We start from the raw sequence: 18,742 nt of genomic DNA, 5'->3' as shown, positions 1-18,742 counted from the left end.
GAGTGTGGCAACACCTGAGGAGGGAGGAGGAGGCCTGCTTGTGGTGGGGGTGCCAATGGACCTACCAGGAGAAAACACTCCATCTGCTGCTGGGTCACATATTCTGGGAGGGGGGGGCGAGACCTGTGAGGGTCAACCCTCACGACTATCTGTTCCTGCTGCCCGGGATGGACCTGACCAGGAGGTTGATTTGCACACTGTAAATAGTGCCCCGTCTGTGGGTGCTGGCGGGTTGGGATATGGCCCCTCTCTCTCCACCTGCAGTCCAGCTCTAGCTGGATTTCCAGAGTTGGGAACAACCGTCTCTCCTGGGACGCTCAGGGATGGAGGCGGGGAAGGGTCCTGGACTGCTGGTGCCCATGGGCCCTGTTTTTCCATAGGAGCCCAGAGAGGACTCCTCCGCCATTGATTCTGGGGGTGGGATCGTGACCAAGGCCATACCAGCTGCTGCGGCTGGGTGTCTGCCCCTCAGTGTGAGGTATGCCGGTCACAAGGGGTTCCATGCGTTCTTCTCTGGGTTGCTGGGGGAATGGAAGGTGATACATCAGGGACCTGCGGTGGAAGGTGCTGCACAAGGCAGTCCCACGTAATCGACTTTTCAGTCAGTTCATGGACTCCGAGGCTGCCTATAATTCCTGTGGGCTGGACAAGTGCATGTACCATGTTTAGATGAAATGTGCGAGGTTGCAGCCTCTCTGAGTATTTAAGGGGGCTGCTCCTCAGGTTTTGGCTGCATTTCAGCCCCACACTCCTGATCTTTAGACATATGACCCGGGAGGAGGATCTCCTCATCAGTCTGTTCCTGGGCCTGGCCAAGGTGGCGATTCACAGGTCCACACAGCGGGCCTTCAGGAGGTGGGTTGAGGGGGGGTGCGGGGGGGGAGAGGGGGTCCGTCCTCTCTGATTACCTTCCCCTCTTCAGAGGTTACGTTCAAGCCCGGGTGTCCCTGGAGAAGGAGCATGCTGTGTCCGCCAGTTTACTTGAGGCCTTCTGCACCTGGTGGGCACCCTAGAGACGGGAGTACATGATAGATACCGACATTGCGTTTTAATTTGAGTTTTATTTATGTTTTTAGTAATTATTTATTTAAAATGCATATAAAGGTGGCCTGGGGAATAAAAGACACCCGACAAAAATAAAAGGGGCCTGAACTATAAAGGCTATCTTTAAAAAAATAGGTTAGATACAGAGTAAAGCGCTCTCATCCACTGTTGCATCAAACGCTCCCAGGGCAGATAGATGGGTGTATTACCGATACCTTTCCTGGATACCAAGGTTAGGACAGGCGCTCTGGAATGTATGGTGAGCTGGGATTGGTCCATGATGATATCTGAAGGTCTGAGAACTGAAATAATCCAGTGTAAAGATGAGGTGTTAACCGTGGCTCAGTGCTTACATCCTCATCTGTCAGTACTGTGGATTCAAATCCACATCCAGAGACTTGAGCATAAAATCTGGCTGATAATCTACAGTGGGGGTGCTGCAGTATCAGGGGTCCTGTCTTTCAGATGAGATCTTCAACCAAGACCCCAGTTGACCTCTCAGATGGACGCAAACACTCCCATAAAGTTATTTTGAAGAGCAGGGGGTGTTCTCCCCAGTGTTGCCCATATTTATCACTCAACCAACATCATGAAAAAAGATTGTGTGGTCAGAGCCACCTTTCTGTTTGTGGGACTTTGCTGTGTGCAGTTTTCCTGCCATATTACCAACATTAAACGAAGGATTGCATTTATATGGCGCCTTTCGTGATTCCAGGATGTTTTAAAGCATTTTACAACTAATGAAGTACTTTTGAATTGTTGTAATGTAGGTAACACAGCAGCTAATTTGCACAGCAAGATCCCACAAACGGCAACGTTCTTGTTTGAAATAGTGCCACAGGATCTATTACGTCCACCTGAGGGGGAGGAAGAACCTCAGTTTAATCTTTCATCTGAAAAGACGGCACCTCCGATTATGCAGCACTCCCTCAGTACTGCACTGCAGTGTCAGCTTTGATTTTTGTGCTCAAGTCCTGGATAAAACTTGAAGCCACCACCTTCTGACTCAGAGGTGAGAGAGTTACCCACTGAGTCACAGCTGTCAACAGCACTGAGTATACAGCAAAAGAACGTCATTAGCTGTAAAACACTACGGGACATCCTGAAGTGGTGAAAGGCACAATACAAATACAAGTCTTTCATTAACAAAGGAGAAAAGGCCCAAAAATGGAAGAATCAGTAACAGAACATCAGTCTCCTTTTAGTTTAGTTTAGAGATACAGCATTGAAACAGGCCCTTCGGCCCACCAAGTCTGTGCCGACCATCAACCACCCATTTATATTAATCCTACACTAATCCCATATTCCTACCACATCCCCACCTGTCCCTATATTTCCCTACCACCTACCTATACTAGGGGCAATTTATAATGGCCAATTTACCTACCAACCTGCAAGTCTTTTGGCTTGTGGGAGGAAACCGGAGCACCCGGAGAAAACCCACGCAGACACAGGGAGAACTTGCAAACTCCACACAGGCAGTACCTAGAATTGAACCCGGGTCCCTGGAGCTGTGAGGCTGTGGTGCTAACCACTGCGCTACTGTGCCACCCATTCCTCTTAGAGAAATCAAGGACTCGAACACTGTGTATTTGACAGAAAGCTAATTTATTTAATATATATCTTGACTATTAATCCCTGTAAGGGGGCTGGAGTTTATCAACTAAAATAAGTCCCAGCTATCAGAATGAACATGGTTCAGTCCTGGATGTGATTAACAGCAGCAATAACAGGAGGATTCGCTGGTGTAACAGTCAGCTGGATGACTGAGTGAATTCCTTCCCACATATGGTGCGGGTGAACGGCCTCTCCCCAGTGTGAGTGCGTTGGTGTGTTAAATTATTTTTGCTTTTAAAGCTCTTCTCACATTCAGAACATTTAAAAGGTCTATGATTACTGTGAACAAGCTGATGTCCAGTGAGGCAGGATGACTAAGTGAATCCCTGCCCACACATGGAACAGGTGAACGGCCTCTTGCAGTGTGAACTTACTGGTGTCTCCATAGGTTGGATAATTGATTAAATCTCTTCACGCACAGAGCTGGAGAATGGCCTTTCTGTGGTGTGAACTCACTGATGTGTTAGCAGGTGGGATGACCAAGTGAATCCCTTCCCTCACATAGAGCAGGTGGCAGTCTCTCCCCATAATGAATGCGTTGATGTTTCATGAGATAATTTCTGCTTTTAAAGCTCCTCAAACAGTTGGAACATTTAAAAGGTCTCTTATCAGAATGAATAAGTTGGTGTTCAGAGAGGTGGGATGACTGAGTGAATCCTTTCCCACACACAGAGCAGATGAACGGCCTTTCCCCAGTGTGAACTCGCTGATGTGTCAGCAGGGTAGATGAGTGAGCGAACCGCTTCCCACATATGGAGCAGGTGAACGGCCTCTCCCCAGTGTGAACTCGCTGGTGTCTCAGCAGGTTGGATGACTGAGTGAATCCCTTCCCACACACTGAGCAGGTGAACGGCCTCTCCCCAGCGTGAGTGCGTTGGGTGTGCGTCAGCAGATCATTTTTACTTTTAAAGCTCTTCTTGCATTCAGAACATACAAAATATCTCTTATCAGAATGAACAAGTTGGTGCCTCAGGAGATAGGATGACTGAGTAAATCCCTTCCCACACACGGAGCAAGTGAACGCCCTCTCCCCAGTGTGAGTGCGTTGGTGTGTCAGCAGATCATTTTTGATTTTGAAGCTCTTCTCACATTCAGAACATGCAAAACATCTTTCATCAGAGTGAACAAGTTGGTGTCTCAGGAGATCAGATGACTGAGTGAATCCTTTCCCACACTCAGAGCAGGTAAACGGCCTCTCCCCAGTGTGAACTCGCTGATGTGCTAGTAGGGGTGATGACTGAGTGAATCCCTTCCCACACTCAGAGCAGGTGAAAGGCCTCTCCCCAGTGTGAGTACGTCGATGAGTATCCAGTTCTGATAGGTAATTGAATCCCTTCCCACACTCAGAGCAGGTGAACAGCCTCTCCCCAGTGTGACTGCGTCGATGAATTTCCAGCTTGGATGGATAATTAAATCCCTTCCCACAGTCCCCACATTTCCACGGTTTCTCCATGGTGCAGACGTCCGTGTGTCTCTCCAGGTTGGATGATCAGTTGAAGCCTTGTTCACACACAGAACATGTGAATGATGAAATGTTTTTTCAGTCTGTGTAACTGGTTAAAGCTCTTTCCACAGTCAGTGTACTGGAACACTCTCACTCTGGTGTGTGTGTCTCACTGCTTTTCCAGTCACACTGATGTTTGAAATCTTTTCCCACAGACAGAACAAACAAATATTTCTCCTTCCACATTCAAAGGCTGATGATATTCAGGTCCTAATAAATTGACTGACTGTCAACTCTTGATGTGATGTTTAGTTTGAGTTTCCTGTCTGCAAATCCTCCTCTTCTAATATCCTGTAAAAGGAGTTTACAAAAGACATCACTGTCAGTACAGGCTGGAAATTCAGAACAGATAATTCTAGTTTCATAGAATCATAGATTGCGTGAACAGTGTTCTGATGAAGGGTCACTGACCTGAAACGTTAACTCTGCTTCTCTTTTCACAGATGCTGCCAGACCTGCTGAGTATTTCCAGCATTTCTTGTTTGTGTTTCAGATTTCCAGCATCTGCAGTATTTTGCTTTTATCACAATACTCCAAGGCCCTGTATAACTGCAGTCAGACATCCTTGCTCTTGTACTCAAATCCTCTTGCAATGAAAGCCAACATACCATTTGCCTTCCTAACTGTTTGCTGCACCTGAATGCTTGCTTTCAGTGACTGGTGTACAAGGACACCCAGGTCTCGTTGCACCTCCCCCTTTCCCAATCTATCACCATTCAGATAATAATCTGCCTGTTTTTACAACCAAAGTGGATAACCTCACATTTATCCACATTATACTGCATCTGGCATGCATTTGCCCACTCACCCAACTTGTCCAAATCACATTGGAGCCTCTTTGCATCCTCCTCACAGCTCACATTCCTCCCCAGCTTTATGTCACCTGCAAACTTGGAAATGTTACATTTAGCTCCCTCACCCAAGTTATTAAAACATATTGTGAACAGCTGGGGCCCAAGCACTGATCCCTGCGGTACCCCACTAGTCACTGCCTGCCACCCGGAACAAGACCCATTTGTTCCTACGCTTTGTTTCCTGTCTGTCATATCAGTAGATTACCCCCAATCCCATGTGCTTTAATTTTGCACACTAACCTCTTGTGACCTTATAAAAAGCCTTCTGAAAATCCAAATACACCACATCCACTGATTCTCCCTTATCTATTCTACTAGTTACATCCTCAAAAAACTCCAGCAGATTTGTTAAGCAAATTTCCCTTTCTTGAATCCATGCTGACTTTGTCCAATCCCGTTTATGCATTCCAGGTGTTCTGCTATCACATCCTTTATAGTACTCTAGCATTATCCCCACCATTGATGTAAGGCTAACTGTTCTGTAATTCCCTGTTTTTTCTCTCCCTCCTTTTTTAAATAGTGGGGTTACATTTGCCACCCTCCAATTTGTCGGAACTGCTCCAAAGTCTGTAGAATTTTGAAAGATGTCCACCAATGCATCCACTATTTCCAGGGACACTTTCTTTAGTACTCTGGGATGTAGATTATCAGGCCCTGGGGATTTGTCAGCCTTTAACCCCATTAATTTCCCTAGCACTTTTTTTTTGTTACTAATACTGATTTCCTTCAGTTCCTCCCTCTCATTAGACCTTATGTTCCCTAACATTTCTGGGAGGTTATTTGTGTCCTCCTTTGTGAAATCAGAACCAAAGTATGTGTTTAATTGTTCTGCCATTTCTTTGTTCCCCATTATAATTTCCCCCGTTTCTGACTGTACGGGACCTACATTTGTCTTCACTAATCTTTTTCTCTTCACATATTTATAGAAACTTTTACTTTCAGTTTTTATGTTCCCAGCAAGTTTACTCTCAAACTCTATTTTCCCCCACTTAATCAACCTCTTTGTCCTTCTTTGCTGAATTCTAAACTGCTCCCAATCCTCAGACTTGCTGCTTTTTCTGGCAATTTTATATGCCTCCTCTTTGGATCTAATACTATCTCTAATTTCTTTTGTAAGCCACGGTTGAGCCACCTTTCCAGTTTTATTTTTGTGTCAGACAGGAATGAATAATTATTGTAATTCATGTGCACATTCTTTAAATATTATCCATTGCCTATCCACCAATCACTTCTGATCTCCAGGTTAAAAAAGTATATTGAAGCACTGAACAAAGTGCTGAACAGATTTGCAAGGTTGTTGCCAGACAGGATGCTACTCCCTGGAAAGAAGCCTAGGAGACCCAGCAGAGGCCTTTAAAATTATTAGAGATTCAGAACAAGAGGGGCAGCAAATTAAGATATTAACAGGTCAAATAGAGAACTTAGGAGGAACCTCTCTATTCAAAGAGCAGTGATAATGTGGAACTCGCTGCCACTTGCTTAAGAAGCAGCTCAATACAGTTCTGAGGGAGAAGGGATATGGGACAGGGTGGGACGAGGTAAATAGATTGAGAGGAGGCTCATGTAGATTATAAACATTGGCACAAACAACTGTGGCTGAAAAGTCTGTTTCTGGGCTGCAATTCTGTGCATGTACAGCAGGGGTGGATTAATGTTTAGGTTTACAGGGCCTGCAGGTGGATTAATGCCCAGGTTTACAGGGTGCAGAGGTGCATTAATGTTGTGTTTACAGGGCCTACGGGTTGATCGATGTTCGGGGTGGAATAATGCTGACATTGAGGACCCAGGAGTAGATTAATGCTTGGGGAGACCATTGGTGGATTAATGCTTGGGTTTGCAGGGCGCAGTGGTGGATTAATGCTCAAGGCTTGGGTTGTATAACGCTCCAGTTTACAGGACCTGGGGTAGGAATAATGTTCGGGTATCCAGGGACCAAAGATTTTTTTTTATTATTCATTCGGGGGATGTGAGCATCACTGGCTAGGCCAGCATTTATTGACCATTCCTAATTTCCCTTGAGAAAGTGGTGCTGAGCTGCCTTCTTGAACCGCTGCAGTCCTTGGGGTGTAGATACACTAACAGTGCTGTTAGGAAGGGAGTTCTAGGATTTTGACCCAGCGACAGTGACGGAACGGCGACATAGTTCCAAGTCAGGATGGCGTGTGGCTTGGATGGAACTTGCAGGTGGTGGTGTTCCCATGCATCTGCTGCCCTTGTCCTTCTAGGTAGTAGAGGTCGCGGGTTTGGAAGGTGCTGTCTAAGGAGCCTTGGTGCATTGCTGCACTGCATCTTGTAGATGGTACACACTGCTGCCACTGTGCATCGGTGATGAAGGGAGTGAATGTTTGTAGATGGGGTGCCAATCAAGCGGGCTGCTTTGCCCTGGATGGTGTCGAGCTTCTTGAGTGTTGTTGAAGCTGCACCCATCCAGGCAACTGGAGAGTATTCCATCACACTCCTGACTTGTGCCTTGTAGATGGTGGACAGGCTTTACGGAGTCCGAACGTGAGTTACTCGCCATGGAATTCCCTGTCTATGACCTGCTCTTGTACCCACAGCATTTACGTGGCTGGTCTAGTCCAGTTTCTGGTCAATGGTAACCCCCAGGATGCTGACAGTGGGGGATTCAGTGATGGTAATGCCATTGAACGTTAAGGGAAGGTGGTTAAATTCTCTCTTGTTTGAGATGGTCACTTGTGTGGTGCGAATGTTACTTGCCACTTATCAGCCCAAGCCTGGATGTTGTCCAGGTCTTGCTGCATATGGACGCGGGCTACTTCAGCATCTGAGGAGTTGTGAATGGTACAATCATCAGCGAACATCCCCACTTCTGACCTTATGATGGAAGGTGATGAAGCAGCTGAAGATGTTTGGGCCTAGGACACTACCCTAAGGAACTCCTGCAGTGATGTCCTGGGACTGAGACGATTGACCTCCAACAACCACAACCATCTTCCTTTGTGCTAGGAATGACTCCAACCAGCGGAGAGTTTTTCCTAATTCCCACTGACTCGAGTTTTGCTAGGGCTCCTTGATGCCAGACTCAGTCAAATGCTGCTTTGATATTAAGGGCAGTCACTCTCACCTCGCTCTTGAGTTCAGCTCTTTTGTCCATGTTTGGGTCAAGGCTGGAATGAGATCAGAGTCGAGTGGCTCTGGCAGAACCCAAACTGAGCGTCAGTACTCAGGTTATTGCTGACCAAGTGTCGCTTGATAGCACTGTCGACAACACCTTCCAACATTTTGCTGATGATCTGGAGTAGACTGATAAGGCGGTAATTGGCCAGGTTGGATTTGTCCTGCTTTTTGTGCACAGGACAGGTGGGTTAATGCTGGGGTTGACAGGACCCAGTGGTGGATTAATGCTGGGATGGACAGGACCCCCGGGGTAGATTAATGCTGGGGTTTACAGGACCCCCAGGGGTGGATTAATGCTGGGATGGACAGGACCCCCAGGGGTGGATTAATGCTGGGGTTTACAGGACCCAGGGGAAGATTAATGCTGGGATGGACAGGACCCCCAGGGGTGGATTAATGCTGGGGTTTACAGGACCCAGGGGTGGATTAATGTTGGGATGGACAGGACCCCCAGGGGTGGATTAATGCTGGGGTTTACAGGACCCAGGGGTGGATTAATGCTGGGATGGACAGGACCCCCAGGGGTGGATTAATGCTGGGATGGACAGGACCCCCAGGGGTGGATTAATGCTGGGGTTTACAGGACCCAGGGGTGGATTAATGTTGGGATGGACAGGACCCCCAGGGGTGGATTAATGCTGGGGTTTACAGGACCCAGGGGTGGATTAATGCTGGGATGGACAGGACCCCCAGGGGTGGATTAATGCTGGGATGGACAGGACCCCCAGGGGTGGATTAATGCTGGGGTTTACAGGACCCGGGGTGGATTAATGCTGGGATGGACAGGACCCCCAGGGGTGGATTAATGCTGGGATGGACAGGACCCCCAGGGGTGGATTAATGCTGGGATGGACAGCACCCCCAGGGGTGGATTAATGCTCGGGTTTACAGGGCCCCGGGGTGCATTAATGCTCGGGTTCACAGGACCCAGGGGTGGATTAATGCTCAGGTTTACAGGGTCCCGGGGTGCATTAATGCTCAGGTTTACAGGAGCCAGGGGAGGATTAATGCTCAGGTTTACAGGGTCCCGGGGTGCATTAATGCTCAGGTTTACAGGAGCCAGGGGAGGATTAATGCTCAGGTTTACAGAGCCCCGGGGTGCATTAATGCTCAGGTTTACAGGAGCCAGGGGAGGATTAATGCTCAGGTTTACAGGGCCCCGGGGTGCATTAATGCTCAGGTTTACAGGGCCCCGGGGTGCATTAATGCTCAGGTTTACAGGGCCCCGGGGTGCATTAATGCTCAGGTTTACAGGGGTCAGGGGAGGATTAATGCTCAGGTTTACAGGGGTCAGGGGAGGATTAATGCTCCGGCTTACTGTGCCCTCGGGTGGAATAATATTCGAGTTTATGGGAGGCAAAGAGGATTAATGGTCATGTTTTCAGGACCCAGGGTGGATTAATGCTCGGGTAAGCAGGGCCCAGGGGTGGATTAAGGCTCAGGTTTACAGGATCTATGGGTCGATTCATGCTCGGGTCTACTTGCCCCCGAGGTGGATTAATGGTCAGGTTTACAGGGTCCAGTGAAGGATTAATGCTCGGGTTTACAGGATCTGGGGTGGATTAATGAATCGCAGAATTGTACCAGCACAGAAGGGGCCATTCATCCCATCGTATCTGCACCGGTTCTCCCAACATGTAATTCACCGAATGCTATTCCTCCTGAAGCCTGCACATTTTTCCTTTCAGCTTACAGTCTAATTTCCTTTCGAATGCCTCGACTGAACCTGCCTCCAACGCACTCTCAGGCAGCGCATTCCAGATCCTAACAACTCGCTGAAGAAGTTTTTCCTCGTGTGGCTTTTGGTTCCTTTGCCAATCACTTTAAATCTGTGCTCTTTCATTCTCAATCCCTTCAGGAGTGCAGTATTTTCTCTCTATCTACTCTGTCCAGACCCCTCATGGTTTTGAATACCTCTATCAAATCTCCTCTCAGCCTCCTCTTCAAGGAAAACAGTCCCAATGATTAATGCTCAGGTTTACAGGACCCAGGGATGGATTAACACACGGGTTTACAAGGCCCAGCCGTGGATTGAAGCTCGAGTTTACAGCACCCAGGAGTGGATTCATGCTCGAGTTTGCTGGGCCAGACTCATTTGTGTAATTTCTCCTCGTAACTTAACCCTGGGAGTCCAGGTATTATTCGGGTAAATCTGTGCTGCACTTCCTCCGAGTCCAAGATATCCTACCCGAGTTGTGGTGCCCAGAACTGAACAGAGTATTCTGCTGTGGTCTGAACAGGGTTTTGTGTACCTCAGTACTTTTCCCATCACGCTGATACCTTAGATTTTTATCCCACAGACAGATCAGACAAACCTTTTTTCCTTCCACGTTCTAAGTTTAGGTCCTGATGAATCGAGTGACTGTCAGATCTTGATGTGATGTTTAGTTTGAGTTCATCCTTCTGCAAATCTTCCCCTTCCAATATCCTGTAAAAGGAGTTTACAAAAGTCATCAGTGTCAGTCCAGGATAGAAATTCACATCATTCTCTCCTCCTGCTTCCTGGCCTAGGGTGGCTATGCATGCAAATATAAAACAGTGAACATTATCCTCCCCAGACCCATGTGTAAAACCGTGAACATGATTCTTTGTGGAACCAGGGAGTGGGGGATGGGTCTCATGTTGGAAATTGTTGGGCCCAAATATACTTGGGGTTCAACCCAGTCGCCCTTCTTCCATCTCCACTCCAGCTCAAATTGATGCAACAACAAAGACCTACACAGGTCAGGCAGTCACTCATCCTTATACAAACTCATTCTTAATTGTTCAAAAACAGAAAGTGCTAGAAATACTCAGCAGGTCAGGCAGCATCTGTGCAGAATGAAACAGAGTTAACGTTTCAGGTGCATCAAGCCACCAGAACCTACAGCCTGGAACTTGGAGTGGGAGGAGGAGGAAGAATGAAGAGAGACAATATAGTCGAACAATATAGGCGCAGGCAGGCTAGTGCAGGAGTCCCCTGTGGCCATCCCCCTCTCAAATAGATATACCACTTTGGATATTGTTGGGTGGGGGGGGGGGGGAGGGGGGGGGGGTGGAATGACCTCCCAGGGGAAAGCAGCAACAGCCAAGTTCGTGGCACCATGGAGGGCTCTGCTGTACAGCAGGGGAGGAAAAGGGTTGGATGAGCTATAGTGATTGGGGATTCTATCATAAGGGGTGCAGATAGGTGTTTCTGTGGCCACAAACAAGACTCCAGGATGGTATGTTGCCTCCCTGGTGCTGGGGTCAAGGATGTCTCAGAGCGGCTGCAGGACATTCTGAAAGGGGAGGGTGAGCAGCCAGAGGTCGTGGTCCATATTAGTACTGACGACATAGGCAGGAAGAGAGATGAGGTCCTGCAAAGTGAATATAGGGAGTTAGGCAGAAGGTTAAAAAGCAGGAAAATAAAAGCAAAATACTGCGGATGCTAGAAATCTGAAACAAAAACAAGAAATGCTGGAATCACTCAGCAGGTCTGGCAGCATCTGTGAAAAGAGAAGCAGAGTTAACGTTTCGGGTCAGTTCCGAAGAAGGGTCACTGACCCGAAACGTTAACTCTGCTTCTCTTTCCACAGATGCTGCCAGACCTGCTGAGTGATTCCAGCATTTCTTGTTTTTGTTAAAAAGCAGGACCTCTATTGTTGTAATCTCAGGATAACTCCCTGTGCCACATGCTAGTGAGGGTGGGAATAGGAGGATTAGGCAAATGAATGCATGACTGAAGAGCTGGTGTAGGCAGGAGGGCTTCAGCTACTTGGATCACTGGGATCTCTTCTGGTGCAGAGGTGACCTGTACATGAAGGACGGGTTGAATCTGAACTGGAGGGAGACCAATATCCTTGCAGGGAGGTTTGCTAGTACTACTCGGGAGGGTTTAAACTAGTCTTGCAGGGAGTGGGACCCAAAGTAGTAGTCTCTCAAATGAGATAGTTGAGGCAAATGTAGAGGTTAAAGCAAGCAAGTCCAGTAAGCAGGCCGGGCAGGGGCAGGACAGGGAGCGTGGAAGGTCTGGTACGCTAAACTGCATTTACTTTAATACAAGAAGCCTTACAGGTAAGGCAGATGAACTCAGAGCATGGATTGGTACATGGGATTGTGATATTATAGCTATTATGGAAACGTGGTTGAGGAATGGGCAGGACTGGCAGCTCAATGTTCCGGGGTACCGATCCTTCCGGCGTGACAGAGGTGGAGGTAACAGGAGGTGGAGTTGCACTATTGATTAGGGAGGACATCACGGCAGTACTTAGAGAGGATATCCCAGGGGGAATGTCCAGCGAGGCCATATGGGTAGAACTTACAAAAAAGAAAGGGGTGATCACAGTGATGGGATTATAGTTTAGTTTAGTTTAGAGATACAGCACTGAAACAGGCCCTTCGGCCCACCGAGTCTGTGCCGACCATCAACCACCCATTTATACTAATCCTACACTAATCCCAGATTCCTACTACATCCCCACCTGTCCCTCTATTTCCCTACCACCTACCTATACTAGGGGCAATTTTATAATGGCCAATTAACCTATCAACCTGCAAGTCTTTGGCATGTGGGAGGAAACCGGAGCACCCGGAGGAAACCCACGCAGACACAGGGAGAACTTGCAAACTCCACACAGGCAGTACCCAGAATCGAACCCAGGTCCCTGGAGCTGTGAGGCTGCGGTGCTAACCACTGCGCCGCCACTGGGCCTATACTATAGGCCCCCCAATAGTCAGAGGGAATTGGAGGAGCATATATGTCGGGAAATCACAGACAGGTGTAGGAATTATAGGGTTGTAATAGTAGGTGATTTTAACTTCCCTAATATTGACTGGGACTGCCTTAGTGCTAAGGGATCAGATGGGGAAGAATTTGTTAAGTGTGTCCAGGATAGTTTTCTGAAGCAGTATGTGGATGGCCCTCCTCGAGAAGGGGCTACACTCGACCTCCTTTTAGGAAATGAGGATGGGCAGGTGGTTGATGTGTCAGTGGGGGAGCACTTTGGGACCAGTGACCATAACTGTATTAGCTTCAAGATAGTTATGGAAAAGGATAGGACTGGTCCTCAAGTTGAAGTCCTAAATTACGGGAAGACTAATTTCGATGGCATCAGACAGGAACTCTCAAAAGTTGAATGGGAGAGGCTGTTTACAGGTAAAGGGACGTCTGGCAAGTGGGAGGCTTTTAAAAGTGAGATAGGAAGAGTTCAGGGCCGGCATGTTCCTGTTGGATGGAAGGGCAAGGCTGGCAAGTTTAGGGAACCTTGGTTGACGAGGGATATTGAGGGTCTGGTCAGGACAAAGAAGGAGGCATATGTCAGGTATAGGCAGCTGGGATCGAGCAAATCCCTCGAGATGTATAAGGGATGTAGGAGTACACTTAAGGAGGAAATTAGGAGGGAGAAAAGGGGCCATGAGATTTCCCTGGCAGATAAGATAAAGGAGAATCCTAAACGATTCTATAAGTATATTAAGAGTAAAAGGGTAGCTAGGGAGACAGTAGGTCTCCTTAAGGATCAGTGTGGCAATCTATGTGTGGAGCCACAGGAAATGGGCGAGGTCTTAAATGAATATTTCTCGTCCGTATTTACCGTGGAGAAGGTCATGGAAGCTAGTGAGTTCAAGGGAGGGAACACCAATATCCTGGAGCATATCAACATTACAAATGAGGAGGTGTTGGAGGCTTTGAAGCACATTAGGGTGGATAAATCCCCAGGGCCTGACCAGGTGTATCCTCGGATGCTATGGGAAGGAAGGGAGGAGATTCCTGGAGCCCTGGCAGAGATTTTTGTATCATCGTTCGCCACGGGTGAGGTACCGGAAGACTAGAGGATAGCCAATGTTGTGCCTTTATTTAAGAAGGGCAGCAGGGATAAGCCAGGGAACTACAGGCCGGTGAGCCTTACATCAGTGGTGGGAAAGTTATTGGAAGGGATTCTGAGAGACAGGATTTATATGCATCTGGAAAGGCATGGTCTGATTAGGGATAGTCAGCATGGCTTTGTGAGTGGGAAATCATGTCTCACGAGTTTGATTGAGTTTTCCAGGAGGTGACCAAGAGGATTGACGAGGGCAGGGCTATGGACGTTGTCCACATGGACTTTAGCAAGGCCTTTGACAGGGTCCCGCATGGTAGGCTGGTCCAGAAGATTCGAACACATGGGATCCAGGGTGAGCCAGCAAGTTGTATACAAATTGGCTTGGTGATAGGAGGCAGAGGGTGGTAGTGGAGGGTTGTTTTTCAGATTGGAGGCCGGTGACCAGTGGTGTGCTGCAGGGATCGGTGCTGGGCCCTCTGGTTGTCATATATATTAATGACTTGGATGTGAATGTAAGGGGCATAAATAGTAAGTTTGCAGATGACACCAAAATTGGTGGTATAGTGGACAGTGAAGAAGGTTGTCTAAGGTTACAACAGGATATAGATCAACTGGGAAAGTGGGCAAGGGATTGACAAATGGAATTTAATGCAGACAAGTGATGCATTTTGGGAAGTTAAACCAGGGCAGGACATATACAGTGAATGGCAGGGCCCTGGGGAGTGTTGTTGAGCAGAGAGACCTTGGGGTGCAAGTACATAGTTCCCTGAAAGTGGCAACACAGGTAGACAGGGTGGTTTAGAAGGCGTATGGCATGCTTGCCTTCATCGGCCGAGGCATTGAGTACAAGAGTTGGGACGTCATGTTACAGTTGGAAATAACGTTGGTTAGGCTGCATTTGGAGAACTGTGTGCAGATCTGGTCGCCGCACTACAGGAGTGATTAGGCTAGAGAGTCTGCAGAAAAGATTCACAAGGATGTTGCCTGGTTTGGAGGGCTCGAGTTATAAAGAGAGATTGGATAGGGTGGCTCTGTTTTCCCTGGAGCAAAGGAGGCTGAGAGGGGACATGATAGAGGTATATAAAATTATGAGAGGCATAGATAGGGTAGAGTGTGTTTCCCATGGGAGGGGTGACTAAAACTAGAGAGCATAGATTTAAGGTGAGAGGGAGGAGGTTTAAAGCGGATCAAAGGGACAAATTTTTCACACAAAGAATAGTGGGTATCTGGAATGAGCTGCCAGAGGTGGTGGTGGAGGCAGGAACAGTAGCAACATTTAAGGGGCATCTGGACAGGTACTTGAATGAGCAAGGAACAGAGTGATATGGAATTAATGTAGGCAGGTGGGATTAATATAGATAGGCATTATGGTCGGCATGGACACGGGGTGCCCCAAGGGCCTGACTCACAGCAACCAACAATCCACCTACATTACTGGGACAGGGAGACAGAGTTTAGAAACACGACTCCAGTAAAACATCCCAGGAGGAAAAGGGGAGCAGTGTGTGTACCTGCCCTGATATCCCCCACCCCAGGCCTGTCAGTCAAACCCCCCACTCCTCCCAGTCCACAGCTCAGCCTTGAAGCTTGCAGCTTCCAGCACCTTGAGCCAGCCCTGCCCAGGCGTGGCCCAGTCCAAGGGAACCAGGGAGTGGGGACCTCCTGCCCTGTGCTGTGTCCCAAATGATTCCTCCCTCCCCTCCCCCATTCCCCTTTATAGAGGAGCTAAATTTCCTTTAAAGTTTTTCCCTTTGATGTTACAGTTTATTAATGCTTAGTTCCTCCAAAAGAGCTGCAAAGTTGGCGGCTGCTAACAGGATCTCTCTCCAGCAGAAGCCCCGCTCGGTGTAAACGCGGAACAGGGAGCTTTTTACTGGGAGAATTGAGGCCTACACCGGGTGATTCTGAAGCCTACCCACCCTCAGCTCCATTGCTCCCTCCGCTTACCGGCTGCAGCTGCGACTCTCAATCCTACTGCCATCACTTGCATTGCGCATGCTCCACACTCTAATTAGCAATGCGCCTGCGTACTGCGAACAATTTCAACCGGAGAGGGTGGTGGGTAACAGCCCCCAACTCATTGAACGTCCCAATAACGAGCGGCGGAGCGAGCGCCGAGCAGATGGGCGCGGGATAAATCAGGGAAGAGAAACGAAGATCGGATGGAGAACTAAAGGCGGCCATTGAGGGGGGATTTGGGCTGAATTCGCTTGTGTCGAATTCAGCGGCGCCATCTTTAATACTGGCAACTGCCTGTGACGTCGAAGACAGGAAAAAGAGCACGTGCTGGAAATCTCAGCAAGTCTGGAGAGAAAGAGAATTTAGAACATTACATCGCAGTACAGGCCCTTCGGCCCTCGATGTTGCGCCGACCTGTGAAACCATCTGACCTACACTATTCCATTTTCATCCATATGTCTATCCAATGACCACTTAAATGCCCTTAAAGTTGGCGAGTCTACTACTGTTGCAGGCAGGGCGTTCCACGCCCCTACTACTCTCTGAGTAAAGAAACTACCTCTGACATCTGTCCTATATCTATCACCCCTCAACTTAAAGCTATGTCCCCTCGTGTTTGCCATCACCATCCGAGGAAAAAGACTCTCACTATCCACCCTATCTAACCCTCTGATTATCTTATATGTCTCTATTAAGTCACCTCTCCTCCTCCTTCTCTCTAACGAAAACAACCCCAAGTCCCTCAGCCTTTCCTCGTAAGACCTTCCCTCCATACCAGGCAACATCCTAGTAAATCTCCTCTGCACCCTTTCCAAAGCTTCCACATCCTTCCTATAATGCGGTGACCAGAACTGCACGCAATACTCCAGGTGCGGTCTCACCAGAGTTTTGTACAGCTGCAGCATGACCTCATGGCTCCGAAACTCGATCCCCCTACTAATAAAAGCTAACACACCATATGCCTTCTTAACAGCCCTATTAACCTGGGTAGCAACTTTCAGGGATTTATGTACCTGGACACCAAGATCTATCTGTTCATCTACACTACCAAGAATCTTCCCATTAGCCCAGTACTCTGCATTCCTGTTACTCCTTCCAAAGTGAATCACCTCACACTTTTCCGCATTAAACTCCATTTGCCATCTCTCAGCCCAGCTCTGCAGCCTATCTATGTCCCTCTGTACCCTACAACATCCTTCGGCACTATCCACAACTCCACCGACCTTAGTGTCATCCGCAAATTTACTAACCCACCCTTCTACACCCTCTTCCAGGTCATTTATAAAAATGACAAACAGCAGTGGCCCCAAAACAGATCCTTGCGGTACACCACTAGTAACTAAACTCCAGGATGAACATTTGCCATCAACCACCACCCTCTGTCTTCTTTCAGCTAGCCAATTTCTGATCCAAAGCTCTAAATCACCTTCAACCCCATACTTCCGTATTTTCTGCAATAGCCAACTGTGGGGAATCTTATCAAACGCCTTACTGAAATCCATATACACCACATCCACGGCTTTACCCTCATCCACCTGTTTGGTCACCTTCTCGAAAAACTCAATAAGGTTTGTGAGGCACGACCTACCCTTCACAAAACCGTGCTGACTATCGCTAATGAACTTATTCTTTTCAAGATGATTATAAATCCTGTCTCTTATAACCTTTTCCAACATTTTACCCACAACCGAAGTAAGGCTCACAGGTCTATAATTACCAGGACTGTCTCTACTCCCCTTCTTGAACAAGGGGACAATATTTGCTATCCTCCAGTCTTCCAGCACTATTCCTGTCGACAATGACGACATAAAGATCAAGGACAAAGCAATCTCCTCCCTAGCTTCCCAGAGAATCCTAGGATAAGTTCCGAAGAAGGGTCACTGACCCGAAACGTTAACTCTGCTTCTCTTTCCACAGATGCTGCCAGACCTGCTGAGTGATTCCAGCATTTCTTGTTTTTGTCTAGGATAAATCCCATCTGGCCCAGGGGACTTATCTATTTTCACACTTTCCAAAATTGATAACACCTCCTCCTTGTGAACCTCAATCCCATCCAGCCGAGTAGTCTGAATCTCAGTATTCTCCTCAACAACATTTTCTTTCTCTACTGTAAATACTGACGAAAAATATTCATTTAACGCTTCCCCTATCTCCTCTGATTCCACACACAACTTCCCACTACTATCCATGATTGGCCCTAATCTAACTCTAGTCATTCTTTTATTCCTGATATACCTATAGAAAGCCTTAGGGTTTTCCCTGATCCTATCCGCCAATGACTTCTCATGTCCTCTCCTTGCTCTTCTTAGCTCTCCCTTTAGATCCTTCCTGGCTAGCTTGTATCTCTCAAGCGCCCTAACTGAGCCTTCACGTCTCATCCTCACATAAGCCTTCTTCTTCCTCTTGACAAGCGCTTCAACCTCTTTAGTAAACCATGGCTCCCTCGCTCGACAACTTCCTCCCTGCCTGACAGGTACATACTTATCAAGGACACGCAGTAGCTGCTCCTTGAATAAGCTCCACATTTCGATTGTTCCCATCCCCTGCAGTTTCCTTCCCCATCCTACGCATCCTAAATCTTGCCTAATCGCATCATAATTTCCTTTCCCCCAGCTATAATTCTTGCCTTGCGGTATATACCTGTCCCTGCCCATCGCTAAGGTAAACCTAACCGACTTGTGATCACTATCGCCAAAGTGCTCACCTACATCTAAATCTAACACCTGGCCGGGTTCATTACCCAGTACCAAATCCAATGTGGCATCGCCCCTGGTTGGCCTGTCTACATACTGTGTCAGAAAACCCTCCTGCACACACTGGACAAAAACTGACCCATCTAAAGTACT

At 47.8% G+C, this 18,742-nt stretch overlaps 1 protein-coding gene across 3 annotated transcripts in view; it reads right to left on the bottom strand.

Moving 5' to 3' along the window:
- Positions 1-2,244: 2,244 nt before the first annotated feature.
- The window catches only part of LOC137347535 (zinc finger protein 551-like), a 35,716-nt gene continuing 19,218 nt past the window's right edge, over positions 2,245-18,742 (bottom strand). The window contains exons 1-3 of one of the 3 annotated variants that reach the window (XM_068011990.1): positions 15,885-15,926; positions 10,473-10,585; positions 2,245-4,456 (exon numbers count right to left, since the gene is read on the bottom strand). In XM_068011990.1, coding sequence (XP_067868091.1) covers positions 3,125-4,114 — 990 coding nt within the window. In that variant the 5' untranslated portion in view covers positions 4,115-4,456; positions 10,473-10,585; positions 15,885-15,926 and the 3' untranslated portion in view covers positions 2,245-3,124. Of the gene's footprint in view, positions 4,457-10,472; positions 10,586-15,856; positions 15,927-18,742 lie in introns of those variants that run through there. The other 2 variants (XM_068011989.1, XM_068011991.1) reach the window with 2 other exon arrangements.

This window comes from Heterodontus francisci, chromosome 32, assembly GCF_036365525.1.
Source record: "Heterodontus francisci isolate sHetFra1 chromosome 32, sHetFra1.hap1, whole genome shotgun sequence".
NCBI classification, from domain to species: Eukaryota; Metazoa; Chordata; class Chondrichthyes; order Heterodontiformes; family Heterodontidae; genus Heterodontus; species Heterodontus francisci.
This window is presented reverse-complemented; position numbering and strand designations above follow the sequence as displayed.